Genomic DNA, 23,569 nt, shown 5'->3' on the forward strand with positions numbered 1-23,569 from the left:
CGGGCCGGCTGTTTATCCCCTGCCCATCATCCCGCCCACCTTTCAGTGCCTGCTTCAGCGCTGAGGGATGATGGGCGTGCATATTAAATGAGAGGGTCCACGTGGTCACGGCAGGCTGCTCGTGCCCACGATGACCCGCTCCACCACAGCACCCACATTCCCCGCAGCCATATTCAGATTATAAGACGCACCCCCCACTTTCCTCCAACATTTGGGGGGAAAAGTGCGTCTTATGGTCCAAAAAAATACGATATATATATATATATATATATATATATATATATATATATATATATATATATATATATATATATATATATATAATTAAAATATATTTTATGTATAAAAAAAAAAATACACCGTATATTATTTTTTTAGATGCTTAACACGCACACACACACACACACACACACACACACCTCAAACCATAAATGGTACTCATTGCAAAAAAAAAAAAAAAAAAAAAAAAATAGCTGTAGCTCTATCTAGCTCGTTGTATTCCATTTCTTCTTGAGAAATACTGGAGTCAAACATTTTTAAAACAATTCTTTCAATCTGCATTTGAGCTCACTGTGGGTTTTGGACATTTTCTTCCCTAACATGGACATCAAAAAGGTAAATCACTCCACAATGTAAACTTTCAGTAAAACATATTATACATGATATATATGTAATAATGGATTAAGTGTGAATAATTACATGGAGAAATCACATTTTAGGCACTTCAGTTTATTATTGACAATGCATATAAAAAAGGAACAGTTTCATTTTTATTTTTTTTTAACAGACATTTGTCCCTTTGTTTTAATAACTGCATATATAAAAATACAAGGCAATAAAGCAACAAAAATGTGCACATCTTTTGTATAAACAATCAGTGTTGTACAAAATTATTTACATTTGTAATGTATTTACAGGTTTTAAAAGTAAAAATTAAAAAGGACTACAATAACATTAATTTACTCAAATTAGCTAACATACAGTAGCAATTTTACAATAAAAGGGAAATAAAAACAATATAAAAGAAAATAAATAGACAAGAAAATACAGCAAGTCTTAAGCTGGTGTCACACATAACGACGACGACAACGACGTCGCTGCTACGTCACCATTTTCTGTGACGTTGCAGCGACGTCCCGTCGCTGTCGCTGTGTGTGACATCCAGCAACGACCTGGCCCCTGCTGTGAGGTCGCCGGTCGTTGCTGAATGTCCAGCTTCATTTTTTGGTCGTCATTCTCCCGCTGTGACACACACATCGCTGTGTGTGACAGCGAGAGAGCGACGAAATGAAGCGATCAGGAGCCGGCACTGGCAGCTGCGGTAAGCTGTAACCAGCGTAAACATCGGGTAACCAAGGGAAGACCTTTCCCTGGTTACCCGATGTTTACGCTGGTTACCAGCCTCCGCTCTTGCTGCCAGTGCCGGCTCCTGCACTGTGACATGTGGCTGCAGTATGCATCGGGTAATTAACCCGATGTATACTGTAGCAAGGAGAGCAAGGAGCCAGCGCTAAGCAGTGCGCGCGGCTCCCTGCACTGACATGTAGCTGCAGCACACATCGGGTTAATTAACCCGATGTGTGCTGCAGGAGAGCAAGGAGCCAGCGCTAAGTGCGGCTCCCTGCTCTCTGAACTGTGACATGTAGCTGCAGCACACATCGGGTTAATTAACCCGATGTGTGCTGCAGGAGAGCAAGGAGCCAGCGCTAAGCGCGGCTCCCTGCTCTCTGAACATGTAGCACAGCGACGTTATGATCGCTGCTGCGTCTGCTGTGTTTGACAGCTAAGCAGCGATCATAACAGCGACTTACAAGGTCGCTGTTACGTCACCGAAAATGGTGACGTAACAGCGACGTCGTTGTCGCTGTCGTTTAGTGTGACACCAGCTTTAGAGCGAAACCCTTTCCGTTTAAGGTTATTTTTATGCTTGAACAGTTTGTCAACACAAGAATTTCTACGGCACAAAACCTTCATCCAATCTATTTTAGTATTACATTTATTAATATACTGCAAAATATTAAGTAAACTGCATAGTAACTTCAAAAAATGACTGTGTCCATTAACAAACGCTGCAATACACAATATGTCCTACATAATGAATGCTGAATATTTTTTGCTTTAGTGTTCTGGCTTTTTTTTAAAAAAATACATACGGTATGTAAGATGAGGAAAACCCCTAAAATGGAGGAAGAAAAAAAAAAAAAAAAAAACACAAACAAACCCCACACAAGTGCAATAGGGTCTTTTTTTTAATAAAATAAAAAAAAAAAAAAAAATATTCTCTGCTGCCCCCCTTCCCCCACCAAAAAAAAAAAAAAAACCCCCACACGTTTTCTGCTTTAGACACCAGATGACTATTAAATCACTGCTGTATTTAGCTGATACAATATATGAATCTAGGGGAAACTATACAGACCGGAGTAACATCCACGTGACCACAAGACCTGCAATATTTAGTGTTAGCTTATCAAACTATGTACAGACTCCTCTTATAAAAAAGAACAAACAAAAAACCTAAGCCTTTAACATATATATGTATAAATAAAATTTCAAGATATCAGTGCAGGTTTTGTAAGGCCATGAAATATTTGGGCTATAGCTTTTTGTATTAAAAAAAAATAAAAAAATAAAAATTGAAATAATTGATGCGCTACAGAGACAAAATGAAGGGGGGGGGGGAAAATACACCAAGAAAACCTACTGTTGCATGCTCAAGTATCAGGGTTGCTTGCTTTTTCCGTTTTTACGTTATATTATGGCTTGTCCTTTGCGTGCAGTCATCTGTGACCTCATTTCATTTACTAAACACTGTAACAGTAAAGTCAGTGCTTTGGTCATAACATTGCTGAACAATCTTAACAGCATTGTGTGTTGAGATGTAAATATCATGTATTGAGATGAAACCTGCCAACTGCTATATATATATATATATATCGGGGAGGAGACAATCACGTTGCAGTTTAATAGAAGACACAAATTAAGGGTTTTCCAGCTTCTTCTCGTCTCCGCAGACCCCATAGGCCAGTCCATATTAGAATAGAGATGAGATGTGGTAACCACGTCAGTTACTGCTGTTTGAAATAGATTTTGGAGATGAGGCAGTAGGAAAACACAAAAAAAAAAAACAAAACAAAAAAAAATTTGCATAGTAAAGAATAGCCACTGGCAGAATCCAGATTAATTCTGATGTCTTTTCATATGAAGAGCCAAGTGGTCAGAACGGGAAAAGCTGCGATTGCAAACTGCGCACTGAAATGGTTTCGCTCCTGTGTGTTTTCTGTAGTGACGCGTCAGTTCATCGGAGCGAGCGAATCTCCAGTCACAACCTTCCCATGTGCATTTGTACGGCTTCTCTCCTGCAAAACAAAATCATGGAATAATTTTAGAAATATAGACATTACATTCTTCACACTTCAGCAAATTTTTTTTATTATATTATATATTTAAGTAAAGGAAAGTGTAAGCAGATCTAGTCTTCAGCGCCGAGGCTCCTCTATACACATTTCATTTGCAGGCAAATATTGCTCTCATAGAACAGTGGACTCAAATTTTTTTGCCATGAGCAATATAAAGAAAAAAATAAGAGAAATAAATGAATATTTGTACTCTTAAATCGGAGGGCAGATAAAGCATTCATTCATTATCATTCTGAGTGTATGAACCAGTGTGAGAAAAGCGACACTCCTATACCAAAAATAAGGCATTTCGTCAATTCATCCTAGTATCAGATAGCTGCAGAGTGATCTGCTTATGGGTGGGCGTTCTGAGCATAAGGCGGCGTCACACTATGGCATGACAATGTGGGCCAAAATATAGACTCAAGTAGCTGTCATACGAATGACAATATCCAAAAGTCCCTCTCCGCTTGGAATGTCTACTAGCAGTTTTCACAAACCCATTTGTGCTTGCAGATGAGCACTTTAATTATAGATTAGATGACCACAACATTCACACAACCATAATTCCGTCACTCAAGACAATGAACTCAGCTGCTATTCTGACGGCCTCCAAGTGTATTAAACCCGGTTTAGTCATTACCGAACTATGTCTCTGTGCATATAATAAGTAGGTTGCCATACAGCACACAGGTTTATACAGTGTCACACTGGCAGGCTGATTCTGCTTTGTGGCATTGGAGAAAATAAATAAATTAAATTATATATTGATTTTCATGCTTTTGTAAGTGTTATGCTTTATTCTGTATCAAAGAACCATCACCACACACACACACACACACACACACAAAACTTTAAATCCAAATATCAAATATCTTCTGTTAGACTGAGGGGCACTGCAGCCAAATTTGAGATGCTGCCCCCTGACTGCGGGCCCCTATGCTAATTTTTAGGAGGTCCCCCCCCCTGTAAAGACACTGACCGGCTACCCCCGCTCCGGTGGTATGACCTGCTCTTGCCCCGCCTCCCGGATATAGGTCACCGCGCTGCCCAGCTTTTAGTCTCTCTGTTCCAGGACCCGGACCTGTTTCCCACCCTCCCTCCCCTTTGTTTTTTATGAGTTTTGTGGTGTTTCTCTGTGTTAAGTCGCAGCAGCGGAAGGGGTAGGAAAACTGGTGGTGAAATACCCGCACCGGACGGCCGGTGGCGGAAAATTTCCCTATGGTGTTGGCTGGTAATGCCTAATTTAAAAGCTGCGACCAAAATTTATGCCAAAGTAAAAGATGAGAGTGTTTTTTTCCCTATGCCTCTCCAAAATTGAATAAGTGAAAATAAAAGCAATTTAACTTATAAAGAATTGTGTGGTGTCTTTCTAGGGGGGAAAAGGTGGTGTTTGGGTCCTGGCAGTCATTCCCTTCACCCCCATCTGAATACAACTGAGTGGATGGATCTTTTCGGATACTATCTGGATGTAGCAAGAGGCCAGATTAGCCAACTAATCAGTGCGGACCTTTCAGAGCAGATATATCACAATGTCTGGTCTCCAGCATGCATGGCCAGGCATGTTCTGCACATTTTATCTTTGTCTTCGAGACACTTTTGAAAGCAATAATTTGCCATGTACTGTAAGTGTTTACCTTCTAAACAATTCCGTCATACTACTTTATTATTAATAATATTGTGTTCTGACTACATGGTGATTACCTGAACACAATTTATATTATTGTGATATGATTTTGTCTACAGACGTAGGGATTGCAGATAACACCACATTTTTAGCTTTTATTTTGTTTGTATTTCATTGACATTGCAGTGTGTGCACACTGCTCATTCCCAGAGGCTGCAAACCAAGTTTGGAGATATATCAGCAATGAAGGCTTGGTTTAGAAAGTAGGTTATTTTCTAACTGATCTAATAAAGATTTAGAAGTTCTGACATCAGAACAGGTTTTATGACATGAGAAAAGCTGGATTATGTGCATGATGTTTATTCTACAATATACTAGGTTCCTACATTGTAATCAAATCCAAACCCCTGAAAAACAAACTAGGGCGAATGCAGAGAGGGCTATTAACTAATGATCTACACAGAATCAGCGTGTTATGTCGTGCATGCTTTATTTTTGGCCTTTTACGCCTTAAGGTAGTGTCACACTAAGCAACATCGCTAGCAACATCGCTGCTGAGGCACGACTTTTGTGACGTAGCAGCGATGTTGCTAGCGATGTTGCTGTGTGCGACATCCAGCAACAACCTGGCCCCTGCTGTGAGGTCGCTGGTTGTTGCTGAATGTCCTGGACCATTTTTTAGTTGTTGCTCTCCCGCTGTAAAGCACAGATCGTTGTGTGTGACAGCGAGAGAGCAACAACTGAATGTGCAGTGAGCAGGGAGCCGGCTTCTGCGGACGCTGGTAACCAATGTAAATATAGAGTAACCAAGGAGCCCTTTCCTTGGTTACCCGATATTTACCTTTGTTACCAGCGTCCGCTGCTCTCACGCGGCGAGTGCCGACTCCCTGCACACATAGCCAGACTACACATTGGGTAATTAACCCGATGTGTACTCTGGCTAGGAGTGCAGGGAGCCAGCGCTAAGCAGTGTGCGCTATAACCAAGGTAAATATCGGGTTGGTTACCCGATATTTACCTTAGTTACCAAGCACAGCATCGCTTCCACGCGTCGCTGCTGGCTGGGGGCTGGTCACTGGTGAGATCTGCCTGTGTGACAGCTCACCAGCAACCAATGTAGCGACGCTCCAGCGACCCCTGCCAGGTCAGGTTGCTGGTGGGATCGCTGGAGCGTCGCTTACTGTGACGGTACCTTAAGGGATGTGGGCAGCAAGACTTAGCCAACCAAGTCTTGGTGCCTGCCTTCCATAGGCGTATATGGCCTAAAAAGATCACACCGTGATACATCATTCTAGTCAATGGCTCAAACTAAGTTTTGTGGGGGTTCAAATGTAAGCCCCAATGAACGTAGGCCTTTGGGAACCCAGTCAACAAAGCCAATTTCCATTTCAACTAATGTCCCATCATAGTTTTCCTCATTAACATCTGAACTCTATAAATGTGGATGATCAGGATCAGTAGGGATGATGAGCGCTCACAAATTAAAGGCAATAAGTCACGTAGGTGCCCTAATTTACCAATAATGAAATCTTATACAATAGGGAATGACAATATCTGAATGACTCATCTAAATGTAGACTTAATTGCATTTACAGGTTAAATCAGACAACTCATCTTGAAGGAAAGAAATAAAATATCTAGAATGAAAGAAAAGAAAAGAAAAAGCCTAAGGATGAGGTGCTATTTGATTACAAAGAGCTAATCCTCAATTCACACAATGTTCAGCAGAGATTTGATTCCATTCCAATAGATTCTAAATCTCCCCCGAAAAGTCTCAAGTGTTAAATCAAAAATACTATTCTTCAAAGAGTAATGTGTTTAAGTTCAGTTACTGGAACATGACGACTGAATCAAAACAGCTATTTTACTCTGCAGCAAAATGCAGCTACTCCTCCACTTCAGAGAACGTCTATGGCATTTGTTAAAATGTCAGCACTGTTCAAGTAAAACATCATGGAGGAAACTGGTACCAACTTACAGCCAAATAGCACACGCTACTCGTTTCTTTCCAAGCCAGGAATATCATGCATAGCTCTGCCAGAAAACAGACCTATACTTTGTGTATTCCTTCACTGCTGTGGCAGGCGCAGAGCAATTACCTTACATACACACATAATAAATGATAATATATGTCGGGGGAGGACATATTGGTGCAGCCAAGATGTAAGGGGGCACACTTCCACCTCATAGCAGGTGGAACTCTGCAGAATAAGGACCATTTGGACTTCAAAGGGCCCTTATATATTGCATAGGGGCTCTAATCCTTCTTGTGTCCACCAGTGATAGAAATTATTTCACAAAAGCTTAAAAAGGTGTTTTGTCGTAAAAGTTATAACCACATAAGCCAGAACACTGGCAATGTAAGTGGATAAAGGTCCACAGAACTATTCTTGCTTTCAAAACTACAATAGACCATTTAAGGGGTTTTTCCCCAGAACAAAGTTAATTTTAATCAATAGAGCTCGGAGTAGAAGTTCCACAATTGGATGCAAAAAAAAAAAAAAAAAAAAAAAAAAAAAAAAGAGGGTTCCCTGTGCGGAGTTAACTCTTATGTGTCCCTGCCAAGTACTGTGTAATGGCAGTGTCTTACCTTAGAGGGACATAGTCTCATACCACAACTGGCAAAAGATTGTATAGATAACAGCACAGGATCACAGCTGAGACTTTGTGTGAGGTACAGCACATCCCTACATTTTTCCCCCCTCTCCCTTGTCATAAAAACAAGGCGTTACCTCACAGGAATAATAACTTTGTGATCCCATGCTGTGCTATCTGTATACTTTATTTTGCATCCTCCCCTGCCCAGGAGATGTGGTGTTATCAGACCATACTCCTGTACAGTCAGACACTGCCATTACACAGTACATAGTAGGGACATAAAAAAAAAATTCCTGTGCTGAGATCTTGTTTTAAAAACACATTTAATTGTAGAAATTATTCAAAGATCTATTGATTAAAATTAACTTTGGGGATAAACCCCTTTAAAAAAAAGGTAGAGTCAGATGGAGTTTGCCTCCATCATATGAAAACTGATCCGGAATGGCTCTCACAACTCCATTGTAAAAGTCAGCCATGACACTGGTGTGAACAAAGTTTTAAGTCTTTAGTGATGTAATAACTCTACACATTCTATCATGCAGCTTAGGATCTAGTCACAATATTAACCATTTGTCATGTCAGTAGCATTCAAGTGGTTGATGCAGCTATAGGGTTTTTTTGGTCTTTTTAAAGGGCCTCTGTCAGCACAAAATGACTGTTCAAACCAAGTACAGGTGCTCGGGAAATCCTGGCGTGGCCAGACATTGAAGTGCACCTTCCCACCTACTTGTTCCCCCCCCCCCCTTTCTATCTCCACCCTTGTGTATTTATGAAGCCAGAGCAGTCAAAGAGGGTAGGAAGGATATAAATGGAAAATAAGCAGGTCGGAAGGTTTATTTAAACTTTGGGCCCCGCCATGATGCACCAGCACTTTGTTTGAACAGTCATTCTGTGTTCAGTCTTCAAGCTGCACCTTACCATTTACCTGTATGTACGGTCATATTAATCCATGACAACGCTAATCCTTTCAGATGGGATGGAACTGTCAATGTTTAATAACCCCACTCAATCCATAGAATCTAACTAAACCGAGAACAGCAAAAATAAAAATTACCCTAATTCTTGCCTTTGAGATGCTAGTCAGATGATAGCATGTCATCAGCTTTACACCCGCTATAGGAAACCCCCAACAAGGGGAGGGGGTGGGAAGAGTATGAAAGTCAAATACAAACTCATTTTAGAGAAATTAAGAGAAAAATGGAAAATTTTAAAATAAAGCCTAAACTGCTTCCTAAACAAAACCCTATGTGACTGTGGTGGAATAAAATGGAGCAATACACAGCATAAATAATTCTAATGCCAAGCCTGAAATCAATAAAACATAACCTGCTCCTAATTATAATTGCAACTTGAGACTGTGTAGGCATCACCTGAGAAACATGAATACCACTAATCCCCAACGGTAGGACACACTGTAAAGGAGGATAATCGTAGAATATGGGCTAAGGCTACGTTCATATTATATTTCGAACCATGTCAGTAGTTCCATTGGGGATAACTCCTGCAGCCCAATAAGATGGAATCAGGTACAACCCCCAACGGGACTACTGACTTTACTAGGGTTGTGGACAGAGTCACTTTATGCTCCGTCTTCCAGTTTGGAAGAATCCACCTCCTTGAGGAGCATACAAAAGTGCAACCAACTTTTTTTGTGCTTGCCTCATGACGGCAGACCCTGCCGAAAAATACCAGACAGATCACAGTAACTCCTCCTGCCTCAAAAAGCCGTCAATGTCCTGTTTGGGTGTTGTGCCTGAATCCTGTTCCTCCCTCCACCACATTAGCCAGAAGTTTCAACAGCGGTCACAAATTACATATCTTTCCAGCAAAGTGGCCAATACCATTAAATTTCAAAACAGCTCCACGTATGAATGAAAACCGAAGAAGAAACAACAACAACAACAACACATACACCTACCCAAATTAAGTTTTACAAAAATCGGCTACAACAGCAGATCTGAATGGATTGCTTGATTTTTAGAATTGACCACATTCTAAAATTGCCCACAAGTTTTAACATGCCCCAGACTATACTTATGCTACTTACTAAATTAGATAAAAAGTAATATTTAGCAGCACTTAGTGTTCCTTACACTGCACACCCTGAATATGATTATTTTCATGAAGTACAAATGCTCTAGAAACTCCCAAAATAGCAACTCTGATTACACAGGACTAATTTAAGTAATTACTGTTGCTGAAGAATGATTTGAACTATAATTGCAATTATCTACATGAGCTTAATTAAAATCACACAAAGTTGTTATACATATATTTTATATATCTTTAAAGGACTCTTCTTCATTTCTATTGAAAAAATTTCGTTGTTCATATGTCCAGTCTTTTAAAACGTTGATTTTAAGTATTAAAAGATGCCTGGTTGAGTGCGTTAAGACTCATTGTGTGCCTACTCTTAGGGTACCTTCACACTTTAGCGATGCAGCAGCGATCTGACCTGGTCAGGATTGCTGCTGCAGCGCTACATGGTCGCTGGTGAGCTGTCAAACAGGCAGATCTCACCAGCGACCAGCCCCCAGCCAGCAGCGACGTGCAAGCGACGCTGCGCTTGCACGGAGCCGGCGCCTGGAAGCTGCGGACACTGGTAACTAAGGTAAACATCGGGTATGGTTACCCGATGTTTACCTTAGTTACCAGCTCACACCGCTTACCTTAGCGTGTGCAGGGAGCAGGAGCCGGCACTGGCAGCGTGAGAGCTGCGGAGGCTGATAACGAAGGTAAATATCGGGTAACCACCGATGTGTGCTTATCAGCGGGAGAGCAACAATAAAAAAAACGAACCAGCACTGTGTGTAACGAGCAGCGATCTCACAGCAGGGGCCAGCTCGCTGCTCAGTGTCACACACAGTGAGATCGCTAATGAGGTCACAAAAAACGTGAATCAGTAGCGATCTCGCTGTGTATGAAGTACCCCTTACACCACTGGCTGAAATCACATGGATCTAGGAGATTGTTTTCTCATCCACAGCGCTGAAGATATGGTCATAGCCATGCCTAAGGCTATGACCTTAGGCATGAAAGTGCCTGACTAGAAAGTGCCTTTTTCTTAAGAAAAAAACGGACCCTCTGAAAGAATCCCGCACCCGTGGTAAAAAAAAAAAAAAAAAAAAAAAAAAAAAAAGCATAGGATTTGCTGGAGAATGACTGCAGCAATGTTACACATTTTCTGCAGCAAAATCCGTGGTAAATCCGCAGCGTGCGCACAGGGCCTGATACTTGGTCTTGCTTTCTTGAAAAGGGATAGCTGTAGTGCAGGAGGGGACACCAAATCATTGAGTGTAAGAGAACACCTTGAGTATTTGGTGAGGGTTTTTTAATACCTCAGAATCTGTAGCTAAAACCAGGAGTGGAACAATCATAGAAACACAGGCACCACTTCTTGATTATGATTACAAATCCTGGAGGAAAAAAAAAAAAAAAAAAAAAAAAATAAAGACCACAACCCAAAAACTTAAATACTCAGCCTGTGCCTGAGAGAGCAAGAGTTGGGAATTTTTTATGGTTTGGCTTCCCTCTTCGGGGGGGGGGGGGGGGGGGGGGGGGGGGGAAGTGTAATTTGTTATATACTCTGTGAATCCAGCTCAATTTCACCAATAGCTGGAGCAAAAATTTAGCTGTTGTCCAACTTTTCTTCAAAAAGCGACAAGTAACGCAAGTTTAGTTTAGAGAGTGGTGAAGTCTTGTTGACCGAAAAGCTGGCTATAATTTCCGCCAGAAATCATGCTAAAGTCAAAATTGATGCTGTAAATTTGAGTAATTTATGCAAGTGTCCTTATAGATACAAGGCCGTTTAGGAGTTTTGTTGCATTTGAGCAGTTTTATCCATTTATTTATTTTATGTTGGAAAGTGCATGATTTTTTTTTTTTTTTTACCGAAACGGCCAGCGTGAAGAGCTTCTATAATTTTCGTTTTAAGCTGCTATGTTGCAAACTTATTTTGCAATGCACAAAATGTTCTTGAGAAGCTAGGATCTGCCAAGAAAGTGCCCAGCTTAGTCCTCAGCTAAGACCAAAGACTCCACAGAAGACGGAATCTCCCAGCAAAGGAGAGTATTAGAGCTTGTCTGTGTTTGTTCTGAAACAAAATCTATTAGGAGCTATTCAGAGTGATTGAAAGGACCAGCAAGCCTGAATAAATAATAAGAAAAGACGGAGGGGTTTTTGATACAAAAGAAATTCTGAAAGTGTTTTGACTCCTACCACCAGACAAACTTTGCTCTGGGCTTTTTATTTTATTTAAAATGAAAGATTGTAAAGGGAGGTTATCATTCACAGGTGATTTAAAGCCATTGTCATGAAACGAAGATTAGGAGGAAAATGCAGTTTGAATAGTCAGCGATTACTATGGAACAAGTTTGGCCAGATAAACAGGACTGCTAAATACCCCAAGGCCATTTAAGACATATTAAACAAAGCCTTGGTAAATTGCATTGCATGGTACTATCTTATTAATTTAAGATTTGCTTTGAAGGCAACTTAAGTATAATAATAGTGTTTTAAAGATTAAAAAGATAAAAAAAAATAAAAAAAAAATTCTGGAAAAAAGTAAAAGACGTCAGATGTAGAGTGCTCGTAGCCCGAGAGTAGGCTGGCTGCACTTGTAAAGTACAGAAAAACAAACAAGGAGGAATTAGTGCTGGGAACCATTGTGTCCTCCATTCAAACACTGCTTGATTAATGAAACCTAAACTTGTTAAAGTTAATTAGAGGAGACGTTAGGAAGTGTACAAGTTCCATAAATAATTCAATGTTAGCATAGCATATCAATTACTTTTTTCACAGCTTAGCTTGACACTAAAGAAAAAAGGTCATGCTCAGATGCGCGAGTCAACCCGAGGTAGGCACACAATGAAGAACTGTATTAAATACAGAAATAACTAGTAAAAAACTGAATAAGACACAATAGTACTGCTGACATTTCTGTAGTGAGAAGCTTGAAAAAGAGATTCCATCAAGCAAAGAAGTTCTTGCCAGAAATGTGGAAAGACAGAAGAATGGGTCTTGGCTAATCCCATAAATTAGCCATGATCTCTGCTGCGCCAAGGTTAGAAGATAAAGCAATGACTCAATATCTGTGTGGGACACTGTATAGCAATACGTTTAAGCTGGGATTATGAAAACACATATTGCTTAGAAGAGTTTTGTTTAGCATGGTAACAGTCTGCCAAACAGACCTTTGTTCTGCTTCTTTTATTTTTTTACAGTGGCTGTTAGAGATAACTGCTTCAACTATCAAAGCTGGGATTCCCATAGTAACCTCCAGCTTTTAGATACCTTCTTTACACACAAAATCAATGGAAAATAAACAGCTAAAAACAAAAAGCCAGTGTCCATGGCAATTCAGAAATTTTTATCTAATAATTATTATTTATACATGTAGCCGCAGCTGAAGTGAACAAGAAAGTTCTACCAATCAACGATGACGATAGATGAGCCTCCAGAGCGTGCGCCAAGGCTTTGTCTTAAGTACACCATTACAATAAACCCACACATTTTAAGTGAAGTCGAGCAAAAATATTTTTGGGACCCTGGGTCATTGGCCAGGTCTGCGGAAAAGCAGACTCCGGAAAACCTCGTCCTTTTTTGCTGGCATTCCTGGAGGCTCTTCTGATTAGAAAGCCTGATGTGACATCATGCGTGAGTCACGCCATAAAGATAACATCACACCAGGTGTACTAATCAAGAGGCACAGGAGATGCTGGCAGCTAGGCAGAGGTTTGCAGGTCGGCACTGGACTATGGTCCTGGGAATCTTTTTGCTTTGAAGATGTTTGGATATATCCATTACCCTCCCATTCAGTTCCAGTTGATATTAGTTTGGTGACCTTTAGGGCCAGGCGCACACGTTGAGTATTTGGTGACACTAGCCAAAACTAGGAGGAGAGCAAGCAAAGGAAAAAGTAAATTAGAAACACATCACCACTTCAGTACTTTTCATCCATTCCTGGTTTTGGCTTACAAATACCAAAAGATATAATATATATCTCTCCACCAAATACTCAATGTGTGTACGGGGCCCAACTGCTATCCTAGTTTTCTTTGCCCGTGGAATCCAGTGGATTTTGGACTCATCCAAAGTCAACTCAATCCCTAGGGCACTGCAAACAATAGGTGATAAGGAACTGACTCACAGGATAGGTGATAGCAGCAAGATCTAAAGTGATCAGTCGTCTAAACACCCCCATACACAAACTAGCCAGCAGATTGACTATGTAAAGTGTATGGGGGAGTCAGCCGACTGATTGTCAGAGGTGAGATTGACTGCACATGTATGATTTCAGACTGCTAACTGCATTGTTTTCCTGAAGATAAGCCAACTACCAGTGTGATGAAAGGTGGCTAAAGCCCTCCATCACATTTAGCGACTTACCAGCGATCTAGAAAACGATGCGACCTGATAAGGATCGCTGGTAAGTTGCTGGTGAGATGTCACACAGTCAGACCTTAACAACGGCTCAGTAACGATACAGGTCGCAGTAGCGACCTGTATAACGATCTCTGCTGTCATTGAGACCCTGTCACACAGTGTCAAACATAGCGATGTGTCCTGCCCAGCAGGACATCGCCTTTGAAGAAAATGGTCCAGGACAATCAGCAACGACCGACGACCTCACAGCAGGGGCCAGGTCGTTGCTGGATGTCACACACAGCAACAGCGCTAGCAAGATCTCTGTTGCGTCACCAAAACCGTGACTCAGCAGCGATGTCGCTAGTGATGTCGCTTAGTGGGACGTGGCCTTAAGATGAGTCAGCTGAACGATCGGTCAAAGCATCATTTGGCCAATAGTCATCTTAGGTGTACGACCAGCTTAAGATTCTCACTGATGAGAGCAGGAATATGGTGTTCCCAGTTTTAATGGATGGAGCAGGGATCATGAACCTGTACCACTGCTGCATTATTGCAAGTGAAACTGACAGATAAACAATTACAGCATTACTTTGCCATCTCAGTCCAATACATATTACGTGACCAGTATTGCAAACTGCTTTTTTAGTTGATAGGTTTTTCCCCTGAGGACATAAAACTTTCCGATTGTGTGATAACCTCTTTAATAGTGGATAAAAAAAAATTATGAATAAAATAAAAATTGCCTATAAGGCTACGTGTGCACGCTGCGTTTTTTCTGACCACAAAGATGCAGCGTTTTTTGGCCCTCCCAAAAATGCACCCATAGGAAAAAAACACATAAAAAAAAAAAAAACGCATGTATTTTTTGTCCAGTGCATTCAATGGGTGAAAAACGCATAAAGAATTGACATGCTGCATTTTTGTTGTCACTACAAAGACGCAGCCAAAAAAAAAACAAAAAAAAAAACTGCAATGTGCGGACAGCAAAAATAAAATCTCAGACTTTGCTGGGGAAGAAAATTCATGCAGTTTTGAGACCAAAACTGCACCCAAAAAAAACGCGCCAAAAAACACAGCATGCGCACAAGGCCTAAATGGATCCCTGTGGAAACCACGAACAATTTATGAAGTGAAAAGAAGAAGAACTGAACAAAGCACCTGACAAAAATCTGCCGTGATCGAGTGACTTAAAGTGAAAAACATACTAAACACACAAACTTCAAAAAAGGAAGGTTTCTATGAATAATATTTACTCAACCATTAAAATGAACAATGTCTGCACATACCAGTATGTGTTCTCAGGTGAGCTTTTAAATGGGAAGACTTTGTATACACTTTTGTGCACCCTGCAAAAGAAAAAAGACAAAAGTATAACAAATTTAATACAATGAGCTGCAAATTATGTCACAATGCACTAAAAATATATTATATATTAAATAACATACACACACAAAAATAAATGCAGTAGCCAGACAAAGTAGGATTCCCTATACATCTTACTGGTAGCCACACTGGAGAGGTACGAGCTCCAAATATTATACAGATATGAATCACACATTCATGGAAACATTCCTTTAGTGCCGCAAATAAGAGAAAAAAAAAAAAAAAATAACTATATAAAATAAAAATACACCCCACTTCATTAATACAACAGATGTACCTTGTCAGCTCTCATGTATATTTATTCGTATCGGGCTGACTTATTTTATCAGAGATATTCCTAGCCACACATATTCATCTGCATTCTTACATTCTAAAAATACCTGGGGAGATTCCAGAAAGTGCAGCAAAGTTTATCGTTACTTAGCCATTGCCAAAAAGAAACACTGAATTGCTACATTCCCTCAGTGACCTCTGATCGTATGAGCCACTATTCGTATATTAATGGAGAAAGTGTCCAAACCAATTTTCCTACAGATCAGAAATGACAGCGTTTTCTCCATTTCATCCCACATGTAAGGAAATTTGTCCTACATGTATCATAAAGGATGGACAGTAGTAGAAATCCCATTTATTATTAATAATGGACATATTAGTAGTCTTCAATAAACCGAAAACTGTGAAATGGATTAGCTGTTGCGTTAACCACTGGCACTCCCAAGTGGGCGAGGTACAATATACACTAATGACAGCTGCAGCTCAATGTTAGATCGCAACGAGGCACCAGGCTTAAATTTGTGAAGAACTAGCACCACTCTTGGGCATAGGCCGTGCCCAGTATTGCAGCCCATTGGCAATCAAGTGAATTCAGCTGAGCCTTAACAGTCATGGCCTTTCTAGAATATTATAATCCTGAAAAATACCTTTACCATCAATACAGCTAATTAACTTGTAAAATATATTAGGGCTTCTTAAAATATATATTGCTAATAAGTGGGTTTAAATTACCTCCCGATAAGTTCTGATTGAAATGCTCCCCACATATGGTAGGTTGCATCACGAGACACTTCCAGAACCACTACAAAGATAACGGAAGAGAAGGAGATAACGGAAGGGAAGGTCCAACTTACAGATGGCACCTCCCTTTTCTTTATAGAAGATTAGTGTTGTATTCTGGAGAAAATCTCGATTCAACTTGCGTTTTGCACTGACGAGTGCAATTCGAAAACATTGGATTGCTCTTACTCTAGGGCAAAATTATGTGACAGTGTTCATCTGCGATTGATTTCTCATGCCATAGCGGCATGCGGAATGAATTGCAGCATGCTGTATTTGGCAGCAAGTCTTGGCTCATGTACCCCCATACAAGTCTATGGGAGCGTGTTAAACATCACACTGCACTCACATGTCATCCGACTGCAGTGCAATGCACGCAGAGACAGGCAGTAGAGGAGAGGGAGAAAACTGCGGAGAGGAGGTCGCACTGTGATACGATCGCATGACCCTAGGCTGACACTAGCAGCAAAGGGTCCTTAGCATATCGCCTCCAATGCTCTCGCATCGCAAGTGAAACCGTACCCTTAGGAATATCTAGGGAAGAATAGAATGGTGCCTCGGAGCAAATATACTTACAAAAGACCCTAAGGACCACACCGCATTACCAACAGCGCTTTGTGGTGTGCACAGAACCTTATACTAAAGCCTCAGAACTGTTTACTTTTGGTCTTTCACTGTACGCCATTTCTTGACAGGTTAGAACATTATTGTACCCATACATTACAGAGAAGGCAGTTTATGTTATAGGGAAACCATTTCATCTTACATTAGGGGTTATCTGCTTCTACCACACATGCTCCATAGCCAGGATTATCCAAGAATGGATAGTGGAGTAATAATAATAAAACCATGGCTCTGCTTCTATGTTTGTAGTTTACCATCCACTAAAATTTCCAACCCCTTTCCATTTATGGATTATTATATATAAAGGTCATACTAACTGGGGGGGGTTCACATGTAAAGAACAGCATGTCAAGATTTCAGGGACATGAAGAAATGTATCTAATAGGTTTTGTACTTTGAACATTGTATTGTAGAAAGCTTCAAAGCCTGGATGCAGGCCTGAGGCCTAAACTAGGACTTCACAATGTCACCAGCCTATTAGGAGAGCTCTCTACCAAATAGTCCAATTGCCTATGACACCTTCTAGTTTCAGATAACTACCTATATTCAATTTAGTAGATATTGATTTCTGGAAAACAAATCTGTTACATTGGAGAGGTCTACAGAAGTGGCCACATTCCCCATTAAATTGATACTGGTTACACTCAGTCTTACCAGGGTAATCACAGTAGTGAATTCTTCTTTTCTCCAAGTCTGGGTTGTTTCTGCGGTTGTACCGGACTGGCTGAACAGGTGCAGCCACCATAGATACTGTTGCAGGTAAGCTGGTATTGTGAATGACCATCTTGGAGGCAATGGTGGCTGCATATGAAGGTGGGGGGTTTAAATTCTGTAGAAGTTCTGCTTGCCTATCTGGGCTGCCAGGTTCTGAGCTGGGTGGTGATGGGGGAAAGTACGTGGCCTCCTGCTGTGGCATGAACTGACCGTGCATATTATAAGAACACTGGTGAATGCCCTGAAACTGCTTCATTGTGGTCTGTGACACAGGGGAGGGGAGCGTATTGAATCCCGATAATTCTGGAGACAATGAAGCATTGCCAATAGGGTCCATTACTGCATTCTGGCTTGTGGAGTTCAAGTCCATATCTGATGAACTTAGAAGCTGATATAACTGACCATGCTGGGGGTTGACAGGGATCTGGATTTCTGGGGAAGGCAGCTCCTGTTTGATGTAAATGTTATTAAGATCTGTATTTTGGTGAGAACTGAAGATGCTGGTAAACTCTGGAAGAGGCTGGGAGGCCGTAGCATCAGTCTGCTGGGTGAACACTGTAACAGGCTCGGTCTTGATATGGGTGACTGTAGGCCTTTGAGACTTGTAGAGGTTTGTTCGCAGGTGAGTGATGTCTGGAAGGAAGACGTTCATGTTGATGCTGTAAGGAAGTCCATCACCGTCATTACTGAAAAACTGGTCAATGCCCGACGCGCTCTCCCTTCGGTATTTCTTTTGATCTTGCATGATGTGCACTGCAGCTTGATTGGGTACAAGGTACTTTTCCATTTCACATCTAGTCTATAGGTTAAAGAGAAATATATTTATTAAAAGTATATTAAATTAATTGCCATGTGCAGTATTTAGTACATCTACATACATGTTATATACACACACAAACCAGACCAATAGACATGATCCTTGTTCACATTCATACCGACACTTAATGTCCTACACGGCCTGCTGAGATTTCCATTGGAAATTAATAATCTTGTAATCTGAACAAGCAATTTCTGCAGATGCGGCACTCTCATGTATAATCCTTACCCAGATCCATATCAAGCAGATCTTACAATTACAAGTGCTGCATTGTAGGCTGGGGGTGGCTGCAGGCTGATATTACCAGTACAGTCATCAGAAAAACATTTATCATGTACTCTTCAATGGACAAATGCTACATTCCCCCTTGCACTGTAAAATCTCTAGTCATTCCTAATCCCCTTAGCATTCCCCAATATGAATCAGCTGACAAATGGAAAACAAGTGTAATAATTCACTCCAAATTAGCCTGTGCAAACAGAAGTCCAAATCACTTCCCACAGGTCCACCACATAACGTACAATAGACCTGCAGAGGGGGATTACAGACTTTTCTTGAGCCAATGCCTGCAAGGACCATTAACATACTTGTAGATCATAACATACTTCAACACATCTTTGTCAAAAGACCACCTTCTCTGAGACCACCCCCTTATCCAGACCAATTATTTTCCACACTAGCCACCTTCTGAGAAGACCACCCCCTTATCCAGACCCATTCTTTTCCACACTAGCCACCTTCTGAGAAGACCACCCCCTTATCCAGACCCATTCTTTTCCACACTAGCCACCTTCTGAGAAGACCACCCCCTTATCCAGACCAATTCTTTTCCACACTAGCCACCTTCTGAGAAGACCACCCCCTTATCCAGACCCATTCTTTTCCACACTAGCCACCTTCTCTGAGAAGACCACCCCCTTATCCAGACCCATTCTTTTCCACACTAGCCACCTTCTCTGAGAAGACCACCCCCTCCCAGAACACAACTATTCAATGCAACCTTGGGAGGTCACTGTAAACATGTATTGTTCCTTTTAGAGTAAAATTGGAAATAAAATCGGCTATAGTGTTGAGCATAAGACACCCATCCAGTAGTTAATAAAAGTAGAAAACTGCAAATGGGTAAATTGTTCAAAGCTCCATAAAAAGTCACAAGTGTAAGACCACATGACATTCACCCACAGGATATAATGAGGCAATGTCAATCTATTATATAGAGCCCATGAAGAGCCGGCGGCTGCGTTTGTGGTTTGCCCGGTCTGATTTTAGCTCGCCCAGCTGTTGTGTGCCTGTGGATTGGTCCTAGTGTGGTGTATTTAGGATGTGTAGTGTGGGGGTGAGACGCAGACAGTTGTTCTGCCCCCACTGTCCTCATAGCACGAGGCCCGGGAGAAAAAGAGCCCACGATTCAGATGGCGAGATTCCCTGCACCACTCCATCCAAACAGAAACCCAATAAATATCTCCAAGTACCAGAATAGACCCTTAGCTGAAGCTTTCATTTAACCATATATCAAACAAATAAATAAAAAAGGCATAACGTGTATATATAGTACATTCAACTAAGCAACTATTCCAGTGCTAGAAGACATTGACCGTGCCCACATGGTGCCAGGCCCCCTGATACACAACCCTGGGCCCCTCACTGCTAGATATGAACATTAATATAAAACATAGGCCCAGCTTGTACAGTCAGGTCATACAAGATACAAGACTTAAAAAGGCACAATATACACATACAATTAAGTGCCACATATCGAAGGGTGAGTGGCAACCCCCAGAACACCCGAGGCCACAAACCGCACAGGTACTACATGCAGAACAAGTGGCGTATAGGGTGCAGGAGTACCGGGTATGCACAAGCAGGCACCAGAGTACAAGCATGTAAGCAGGACAGGTAAAGCAGGCAAGAAGCAGAACATGTATTGGGTATATACATAACAGGTGGAGTATATAGTGCAGGAATACCGGGTATACACAAGTAATAAGCAGGACAGGTAATGTATTTACAGCCAGACAGAAAGGCACCACAGGCAGATTAGAGAGTACAAGTATTGCATAAACACAGGACAGGTAAGAACAGGCAGTACATGGAGTTCAGGTATATGGAGTACAGCGATTGTGTATACACAGGGCAGGTGTCGTGTACAGGCATTTGTGCACAGGACAGGTGGCACATGCAGTGCAGATACACAAGACAGGTAGGCAGGAGGTAAAGGCAGTGTATAGGCACAGAGCAGGTAGGCAGGAGGTAAAGGCATTGTATAGGCACAGAGCAGGTAGGCAGGAGGTAAAGGCAGTGTATAGGCACAGAGCAGGTAGGCAGGAGGTAAAGGCAGTGTATAGGCACAGAGCAGGTAGGCAGGAGGTAAAGGCAGTGTATAGGCACAGAGCAGGTAGGCAGGAGGAACAGGCATTGTATAGGCACAGAGCAGGTAGGCAGGAGGAACAGGCATTGTATAGGCACAGAGCAGGTAGGCAGGAGGAACAGGCATTGTATAGGCACAGAGCAGGTAGGCAGGAGGAACAGGCATTGTATAGGCACAGAGCAGGTAGGCAGGAGGAACAGGCATTGTATAGGCACAGAGCAGGTAGGCAGGAGGAACAGGCATTGTATAGGCACAGAGCAGGTAGGCAGGAGGAACAGGCATTGTATAGGCACAGAGCAGGTAGGCAGGAGGAACAGGCATTGTATAGGCACAGAGCAGGTAGGCAGGAGGAACAGGCATTGTATAGGCACAGAGCAGGTAGGCAGGAGGAACAGGCATTGTATAGGCACAGAGCAGGTAGGCAGGAGGAACAGGCATTGTATAGGCACAGAGCAGGTAGGCAGGAGGAACAGGCATTGTATAGGCACAGAGCAGGTAGGCAGGAGGTAAAGGCATTGTATAGGCACAGAGCAGGTAGGCAGGAGGTAAAGGCAGTGTATAGGCACAGAGCAGGTAGGCAGGAGGTAAAGGCAGTGTATAGGCACAGAGCAGGTAGGCAGGAGGTAAAGGCAGTGTATAGGCACAGAGCAGGTAGGCAGGAGGTAAAGGCAGTGTATAGGCACAGAGCAGGTAGGCAGGAGGTAAAGGCATTGTATAGGCACAGAGCAGGTAGGCAGGAGGTAAAGGCAGTGTATAGGCACAGAGCAGGTAGGCAGGAGGTAAAGGCAGTGTATAGGCACAGAGCAGGTAGGCAGGAGGAACAGGCATTGTATAAGCACAGAGCAGGTAGGCAGGAGGAACAGGCATTGTATAGGCACAGAGCAGGTAGGCAGGAGGTAAAGGCAGTGTATAGGAACAGAGCAGGTAGGCAGGAGGTAAAGGCAGTGTATAGGAACAGAGCAGGTAGGCAGGAGGTAAAGGCAGTGTATAGGAACAGAGCAGGTAGGCAGGAGGTAAAGGCAGTGTATAGGAACAGAGCAGGTAGGCAGGAGGTAAAGGCAGTGTATAGGCACAGAGCAGGTAGGCAGGAGGAACAGGCAGTGTATAGGCACAGAGCAGGTAGGCAGGAGGAACAGGCATTGTATAGGCACAGAGCAGGTAGGCAGGAGGAACAGGCATTGTATAGGCACAGAGCAGGTAGGCAGGAGGAACAGGCATTGTATAGGCACAGAGCAGGTAGGCAGGAGGTAAAGGCATTGCTATACACAGGACAGGTGGTACAGGCATTGCATAGGCACAGGGCATGGGCACAGAAGGTACAGGGCACGGTGCAGTGTAGCTGGCCAGGCTTCGTTACCTACCTGCACCATGTCATCAGGCAATAGTCTGGGGCTCTTCATCTCTTCCCCAAATGCCGCTCCTCCAGCAGAGGGGTCCACTCTATTAGGCAGATGCCCCCCAGTGCCAATCACAGGCTTTAGCTGGGTGAAGACAGGTTCGTCCAGGCGGCCCAGCCTGGCACTCATGGTCAGCACCGTGGTGGCCATAACGTCAGCCAAGTCCAGAAGAGCAGCCCGGGCTCTGGAGAAGAGCGATCCACGCTGTACCCTACACACAGGACGGCGCGCGGGGCAGGACACGGCAGATGCTACCTGCTGCAGGGTGTGGACGCCACTTTATTGCGGGGCTGGACAGCGGGACTGCTCTGAGCTTCGGAGGGGCCAATGCGCGGGGCGGGGCGGGGCTGCAGTGTGTGGGTGTGCGGCCAGGGGGGCGGCAGAGACTCCTCCTCTCCCCGCGTACAGCGGTTTGGACGGCGGGGACTTGTATTATTACTTAACATCTGTGCTGTACGCACAGCTCTGCTACTGCTCCTGAGTGTACACACACTGCGATCCCCAGCACAACATCATATACACTGCAATCCCCAACACAACATCATATACACTGCAATCCCCAACACAATACACACACTGCGATCCCCTACACAACATCATATACACTGCGATCCCCTACACAACATCATATACACTGCGATCCCCTACACAACATCATATACACTGCGATCCCCTACACAACATCATATACACTGCGATCCCCTACACAACATCATATACACTGCGATCCCCTACACAACATCATATACACTGCAATCCCCTACATAACATAATACACACTGCGATCCCCTACACAATATACACACTGCGATCCCCTACATAACATAATACACACTGCGATCCCCTACACAATATACACACTGCGATCCCCTACACAACATCATATACACGGCAATCCCCAACACAATATACACACTGCGATCCCCTACACAACATCATATACACTGCAATCCCCAACACAATATACACACTGCGATCCCCTACACAACATCATATACACTGCGATCCCCTACACAACATCATATACACTGCAATCCCCTACATAACATAATACACACTGCGATCCCCTACACAATATACACACTGCGATCCCCTACATAACATAATACACACTGCGATCCCCTACACAATATACACACTGCGATCCCCTACATAACATAATACACACTGCGATCCCCAACACAATATACACACTGCGATCCCCTACACAATATACACACTGCGATC

At 42.5% G+C, this 23,569-nt stretch overlaps 1 protein-coding gene across 1 annotated transcript; it reads right to left on the reverse strand.

The window, feature by feature from the left end:
* Positions 1 to 1,385: 1,385 nt before the first annotated feature.
* Positions 1,386 to 22,609, reverse strand: KLF5 (KLF transcription factor 5). Its single transcript, XM_075334373.1, has 4 exons — positions 22,307 to 22,609; positions 17,701 to 18,559; positions 15,273 to 15,332; positions 1,386 to 3,356 (listed from the first exon to the last, which is right to left on the reverse strand). Exons 1-4 carry the CDS (start codon positions 22,490 to 22,492, stop codon positions 3,178 to 3,180), a joined length of 1,284 nt encoding a protein of 427 aa, XP_075190488.1. The 5' UTR covers positions 22,493 to 22,609; the 3' UTR covers positions 1,386 to 3,177.
* Positions 22,610 to 23,569: the final 960 nt, after the last annotated feature.

The sequence above is a fragment of the Anomaloglossus baeobatrachus genome, chromosome 2 (assembly GCF_048569485.1).
Source record: "Anomaloglossus baeobatrachus isolate aAnoBae1 chromosome 2, aAnoBae1.hap1, whole genome shotgun sequence".
Lineage (NCBI taxonomy): Eukaryota > Metazoa > Chordata > Amphibia > Anura > Aromobatidae > Anomaloglossus > Anomaloglossus baeobatrachus.

What these genes read in the sequence shown, in the direction of transcription:
- KLF5 (XM_075334373.1), bottom strand. Translation starts at nt 22,492, where the DNA reads ATGGCCACCACGGTGCTGACCATGAGTGCCAGGCTGGGCCGCCTGGAC. An exon ending in TGCCTGATGACATGGTGCAG is followed by an intron (nt 18,560 to 22,306) that starts GTAGGTAACGAA and finishes TTTAACCTATAG; the next exon opens with ACTAGATGTGAAATGGAAAA. An exon ending in TCACTACTGTGATTACCCTG is followed by an intron (nt 15,333 to 17,700) that starts GTAAGACTGAGT and finishes TTTCTTTTGCAG; the next exon opens with GGTGCACAAAAGTGTATACA.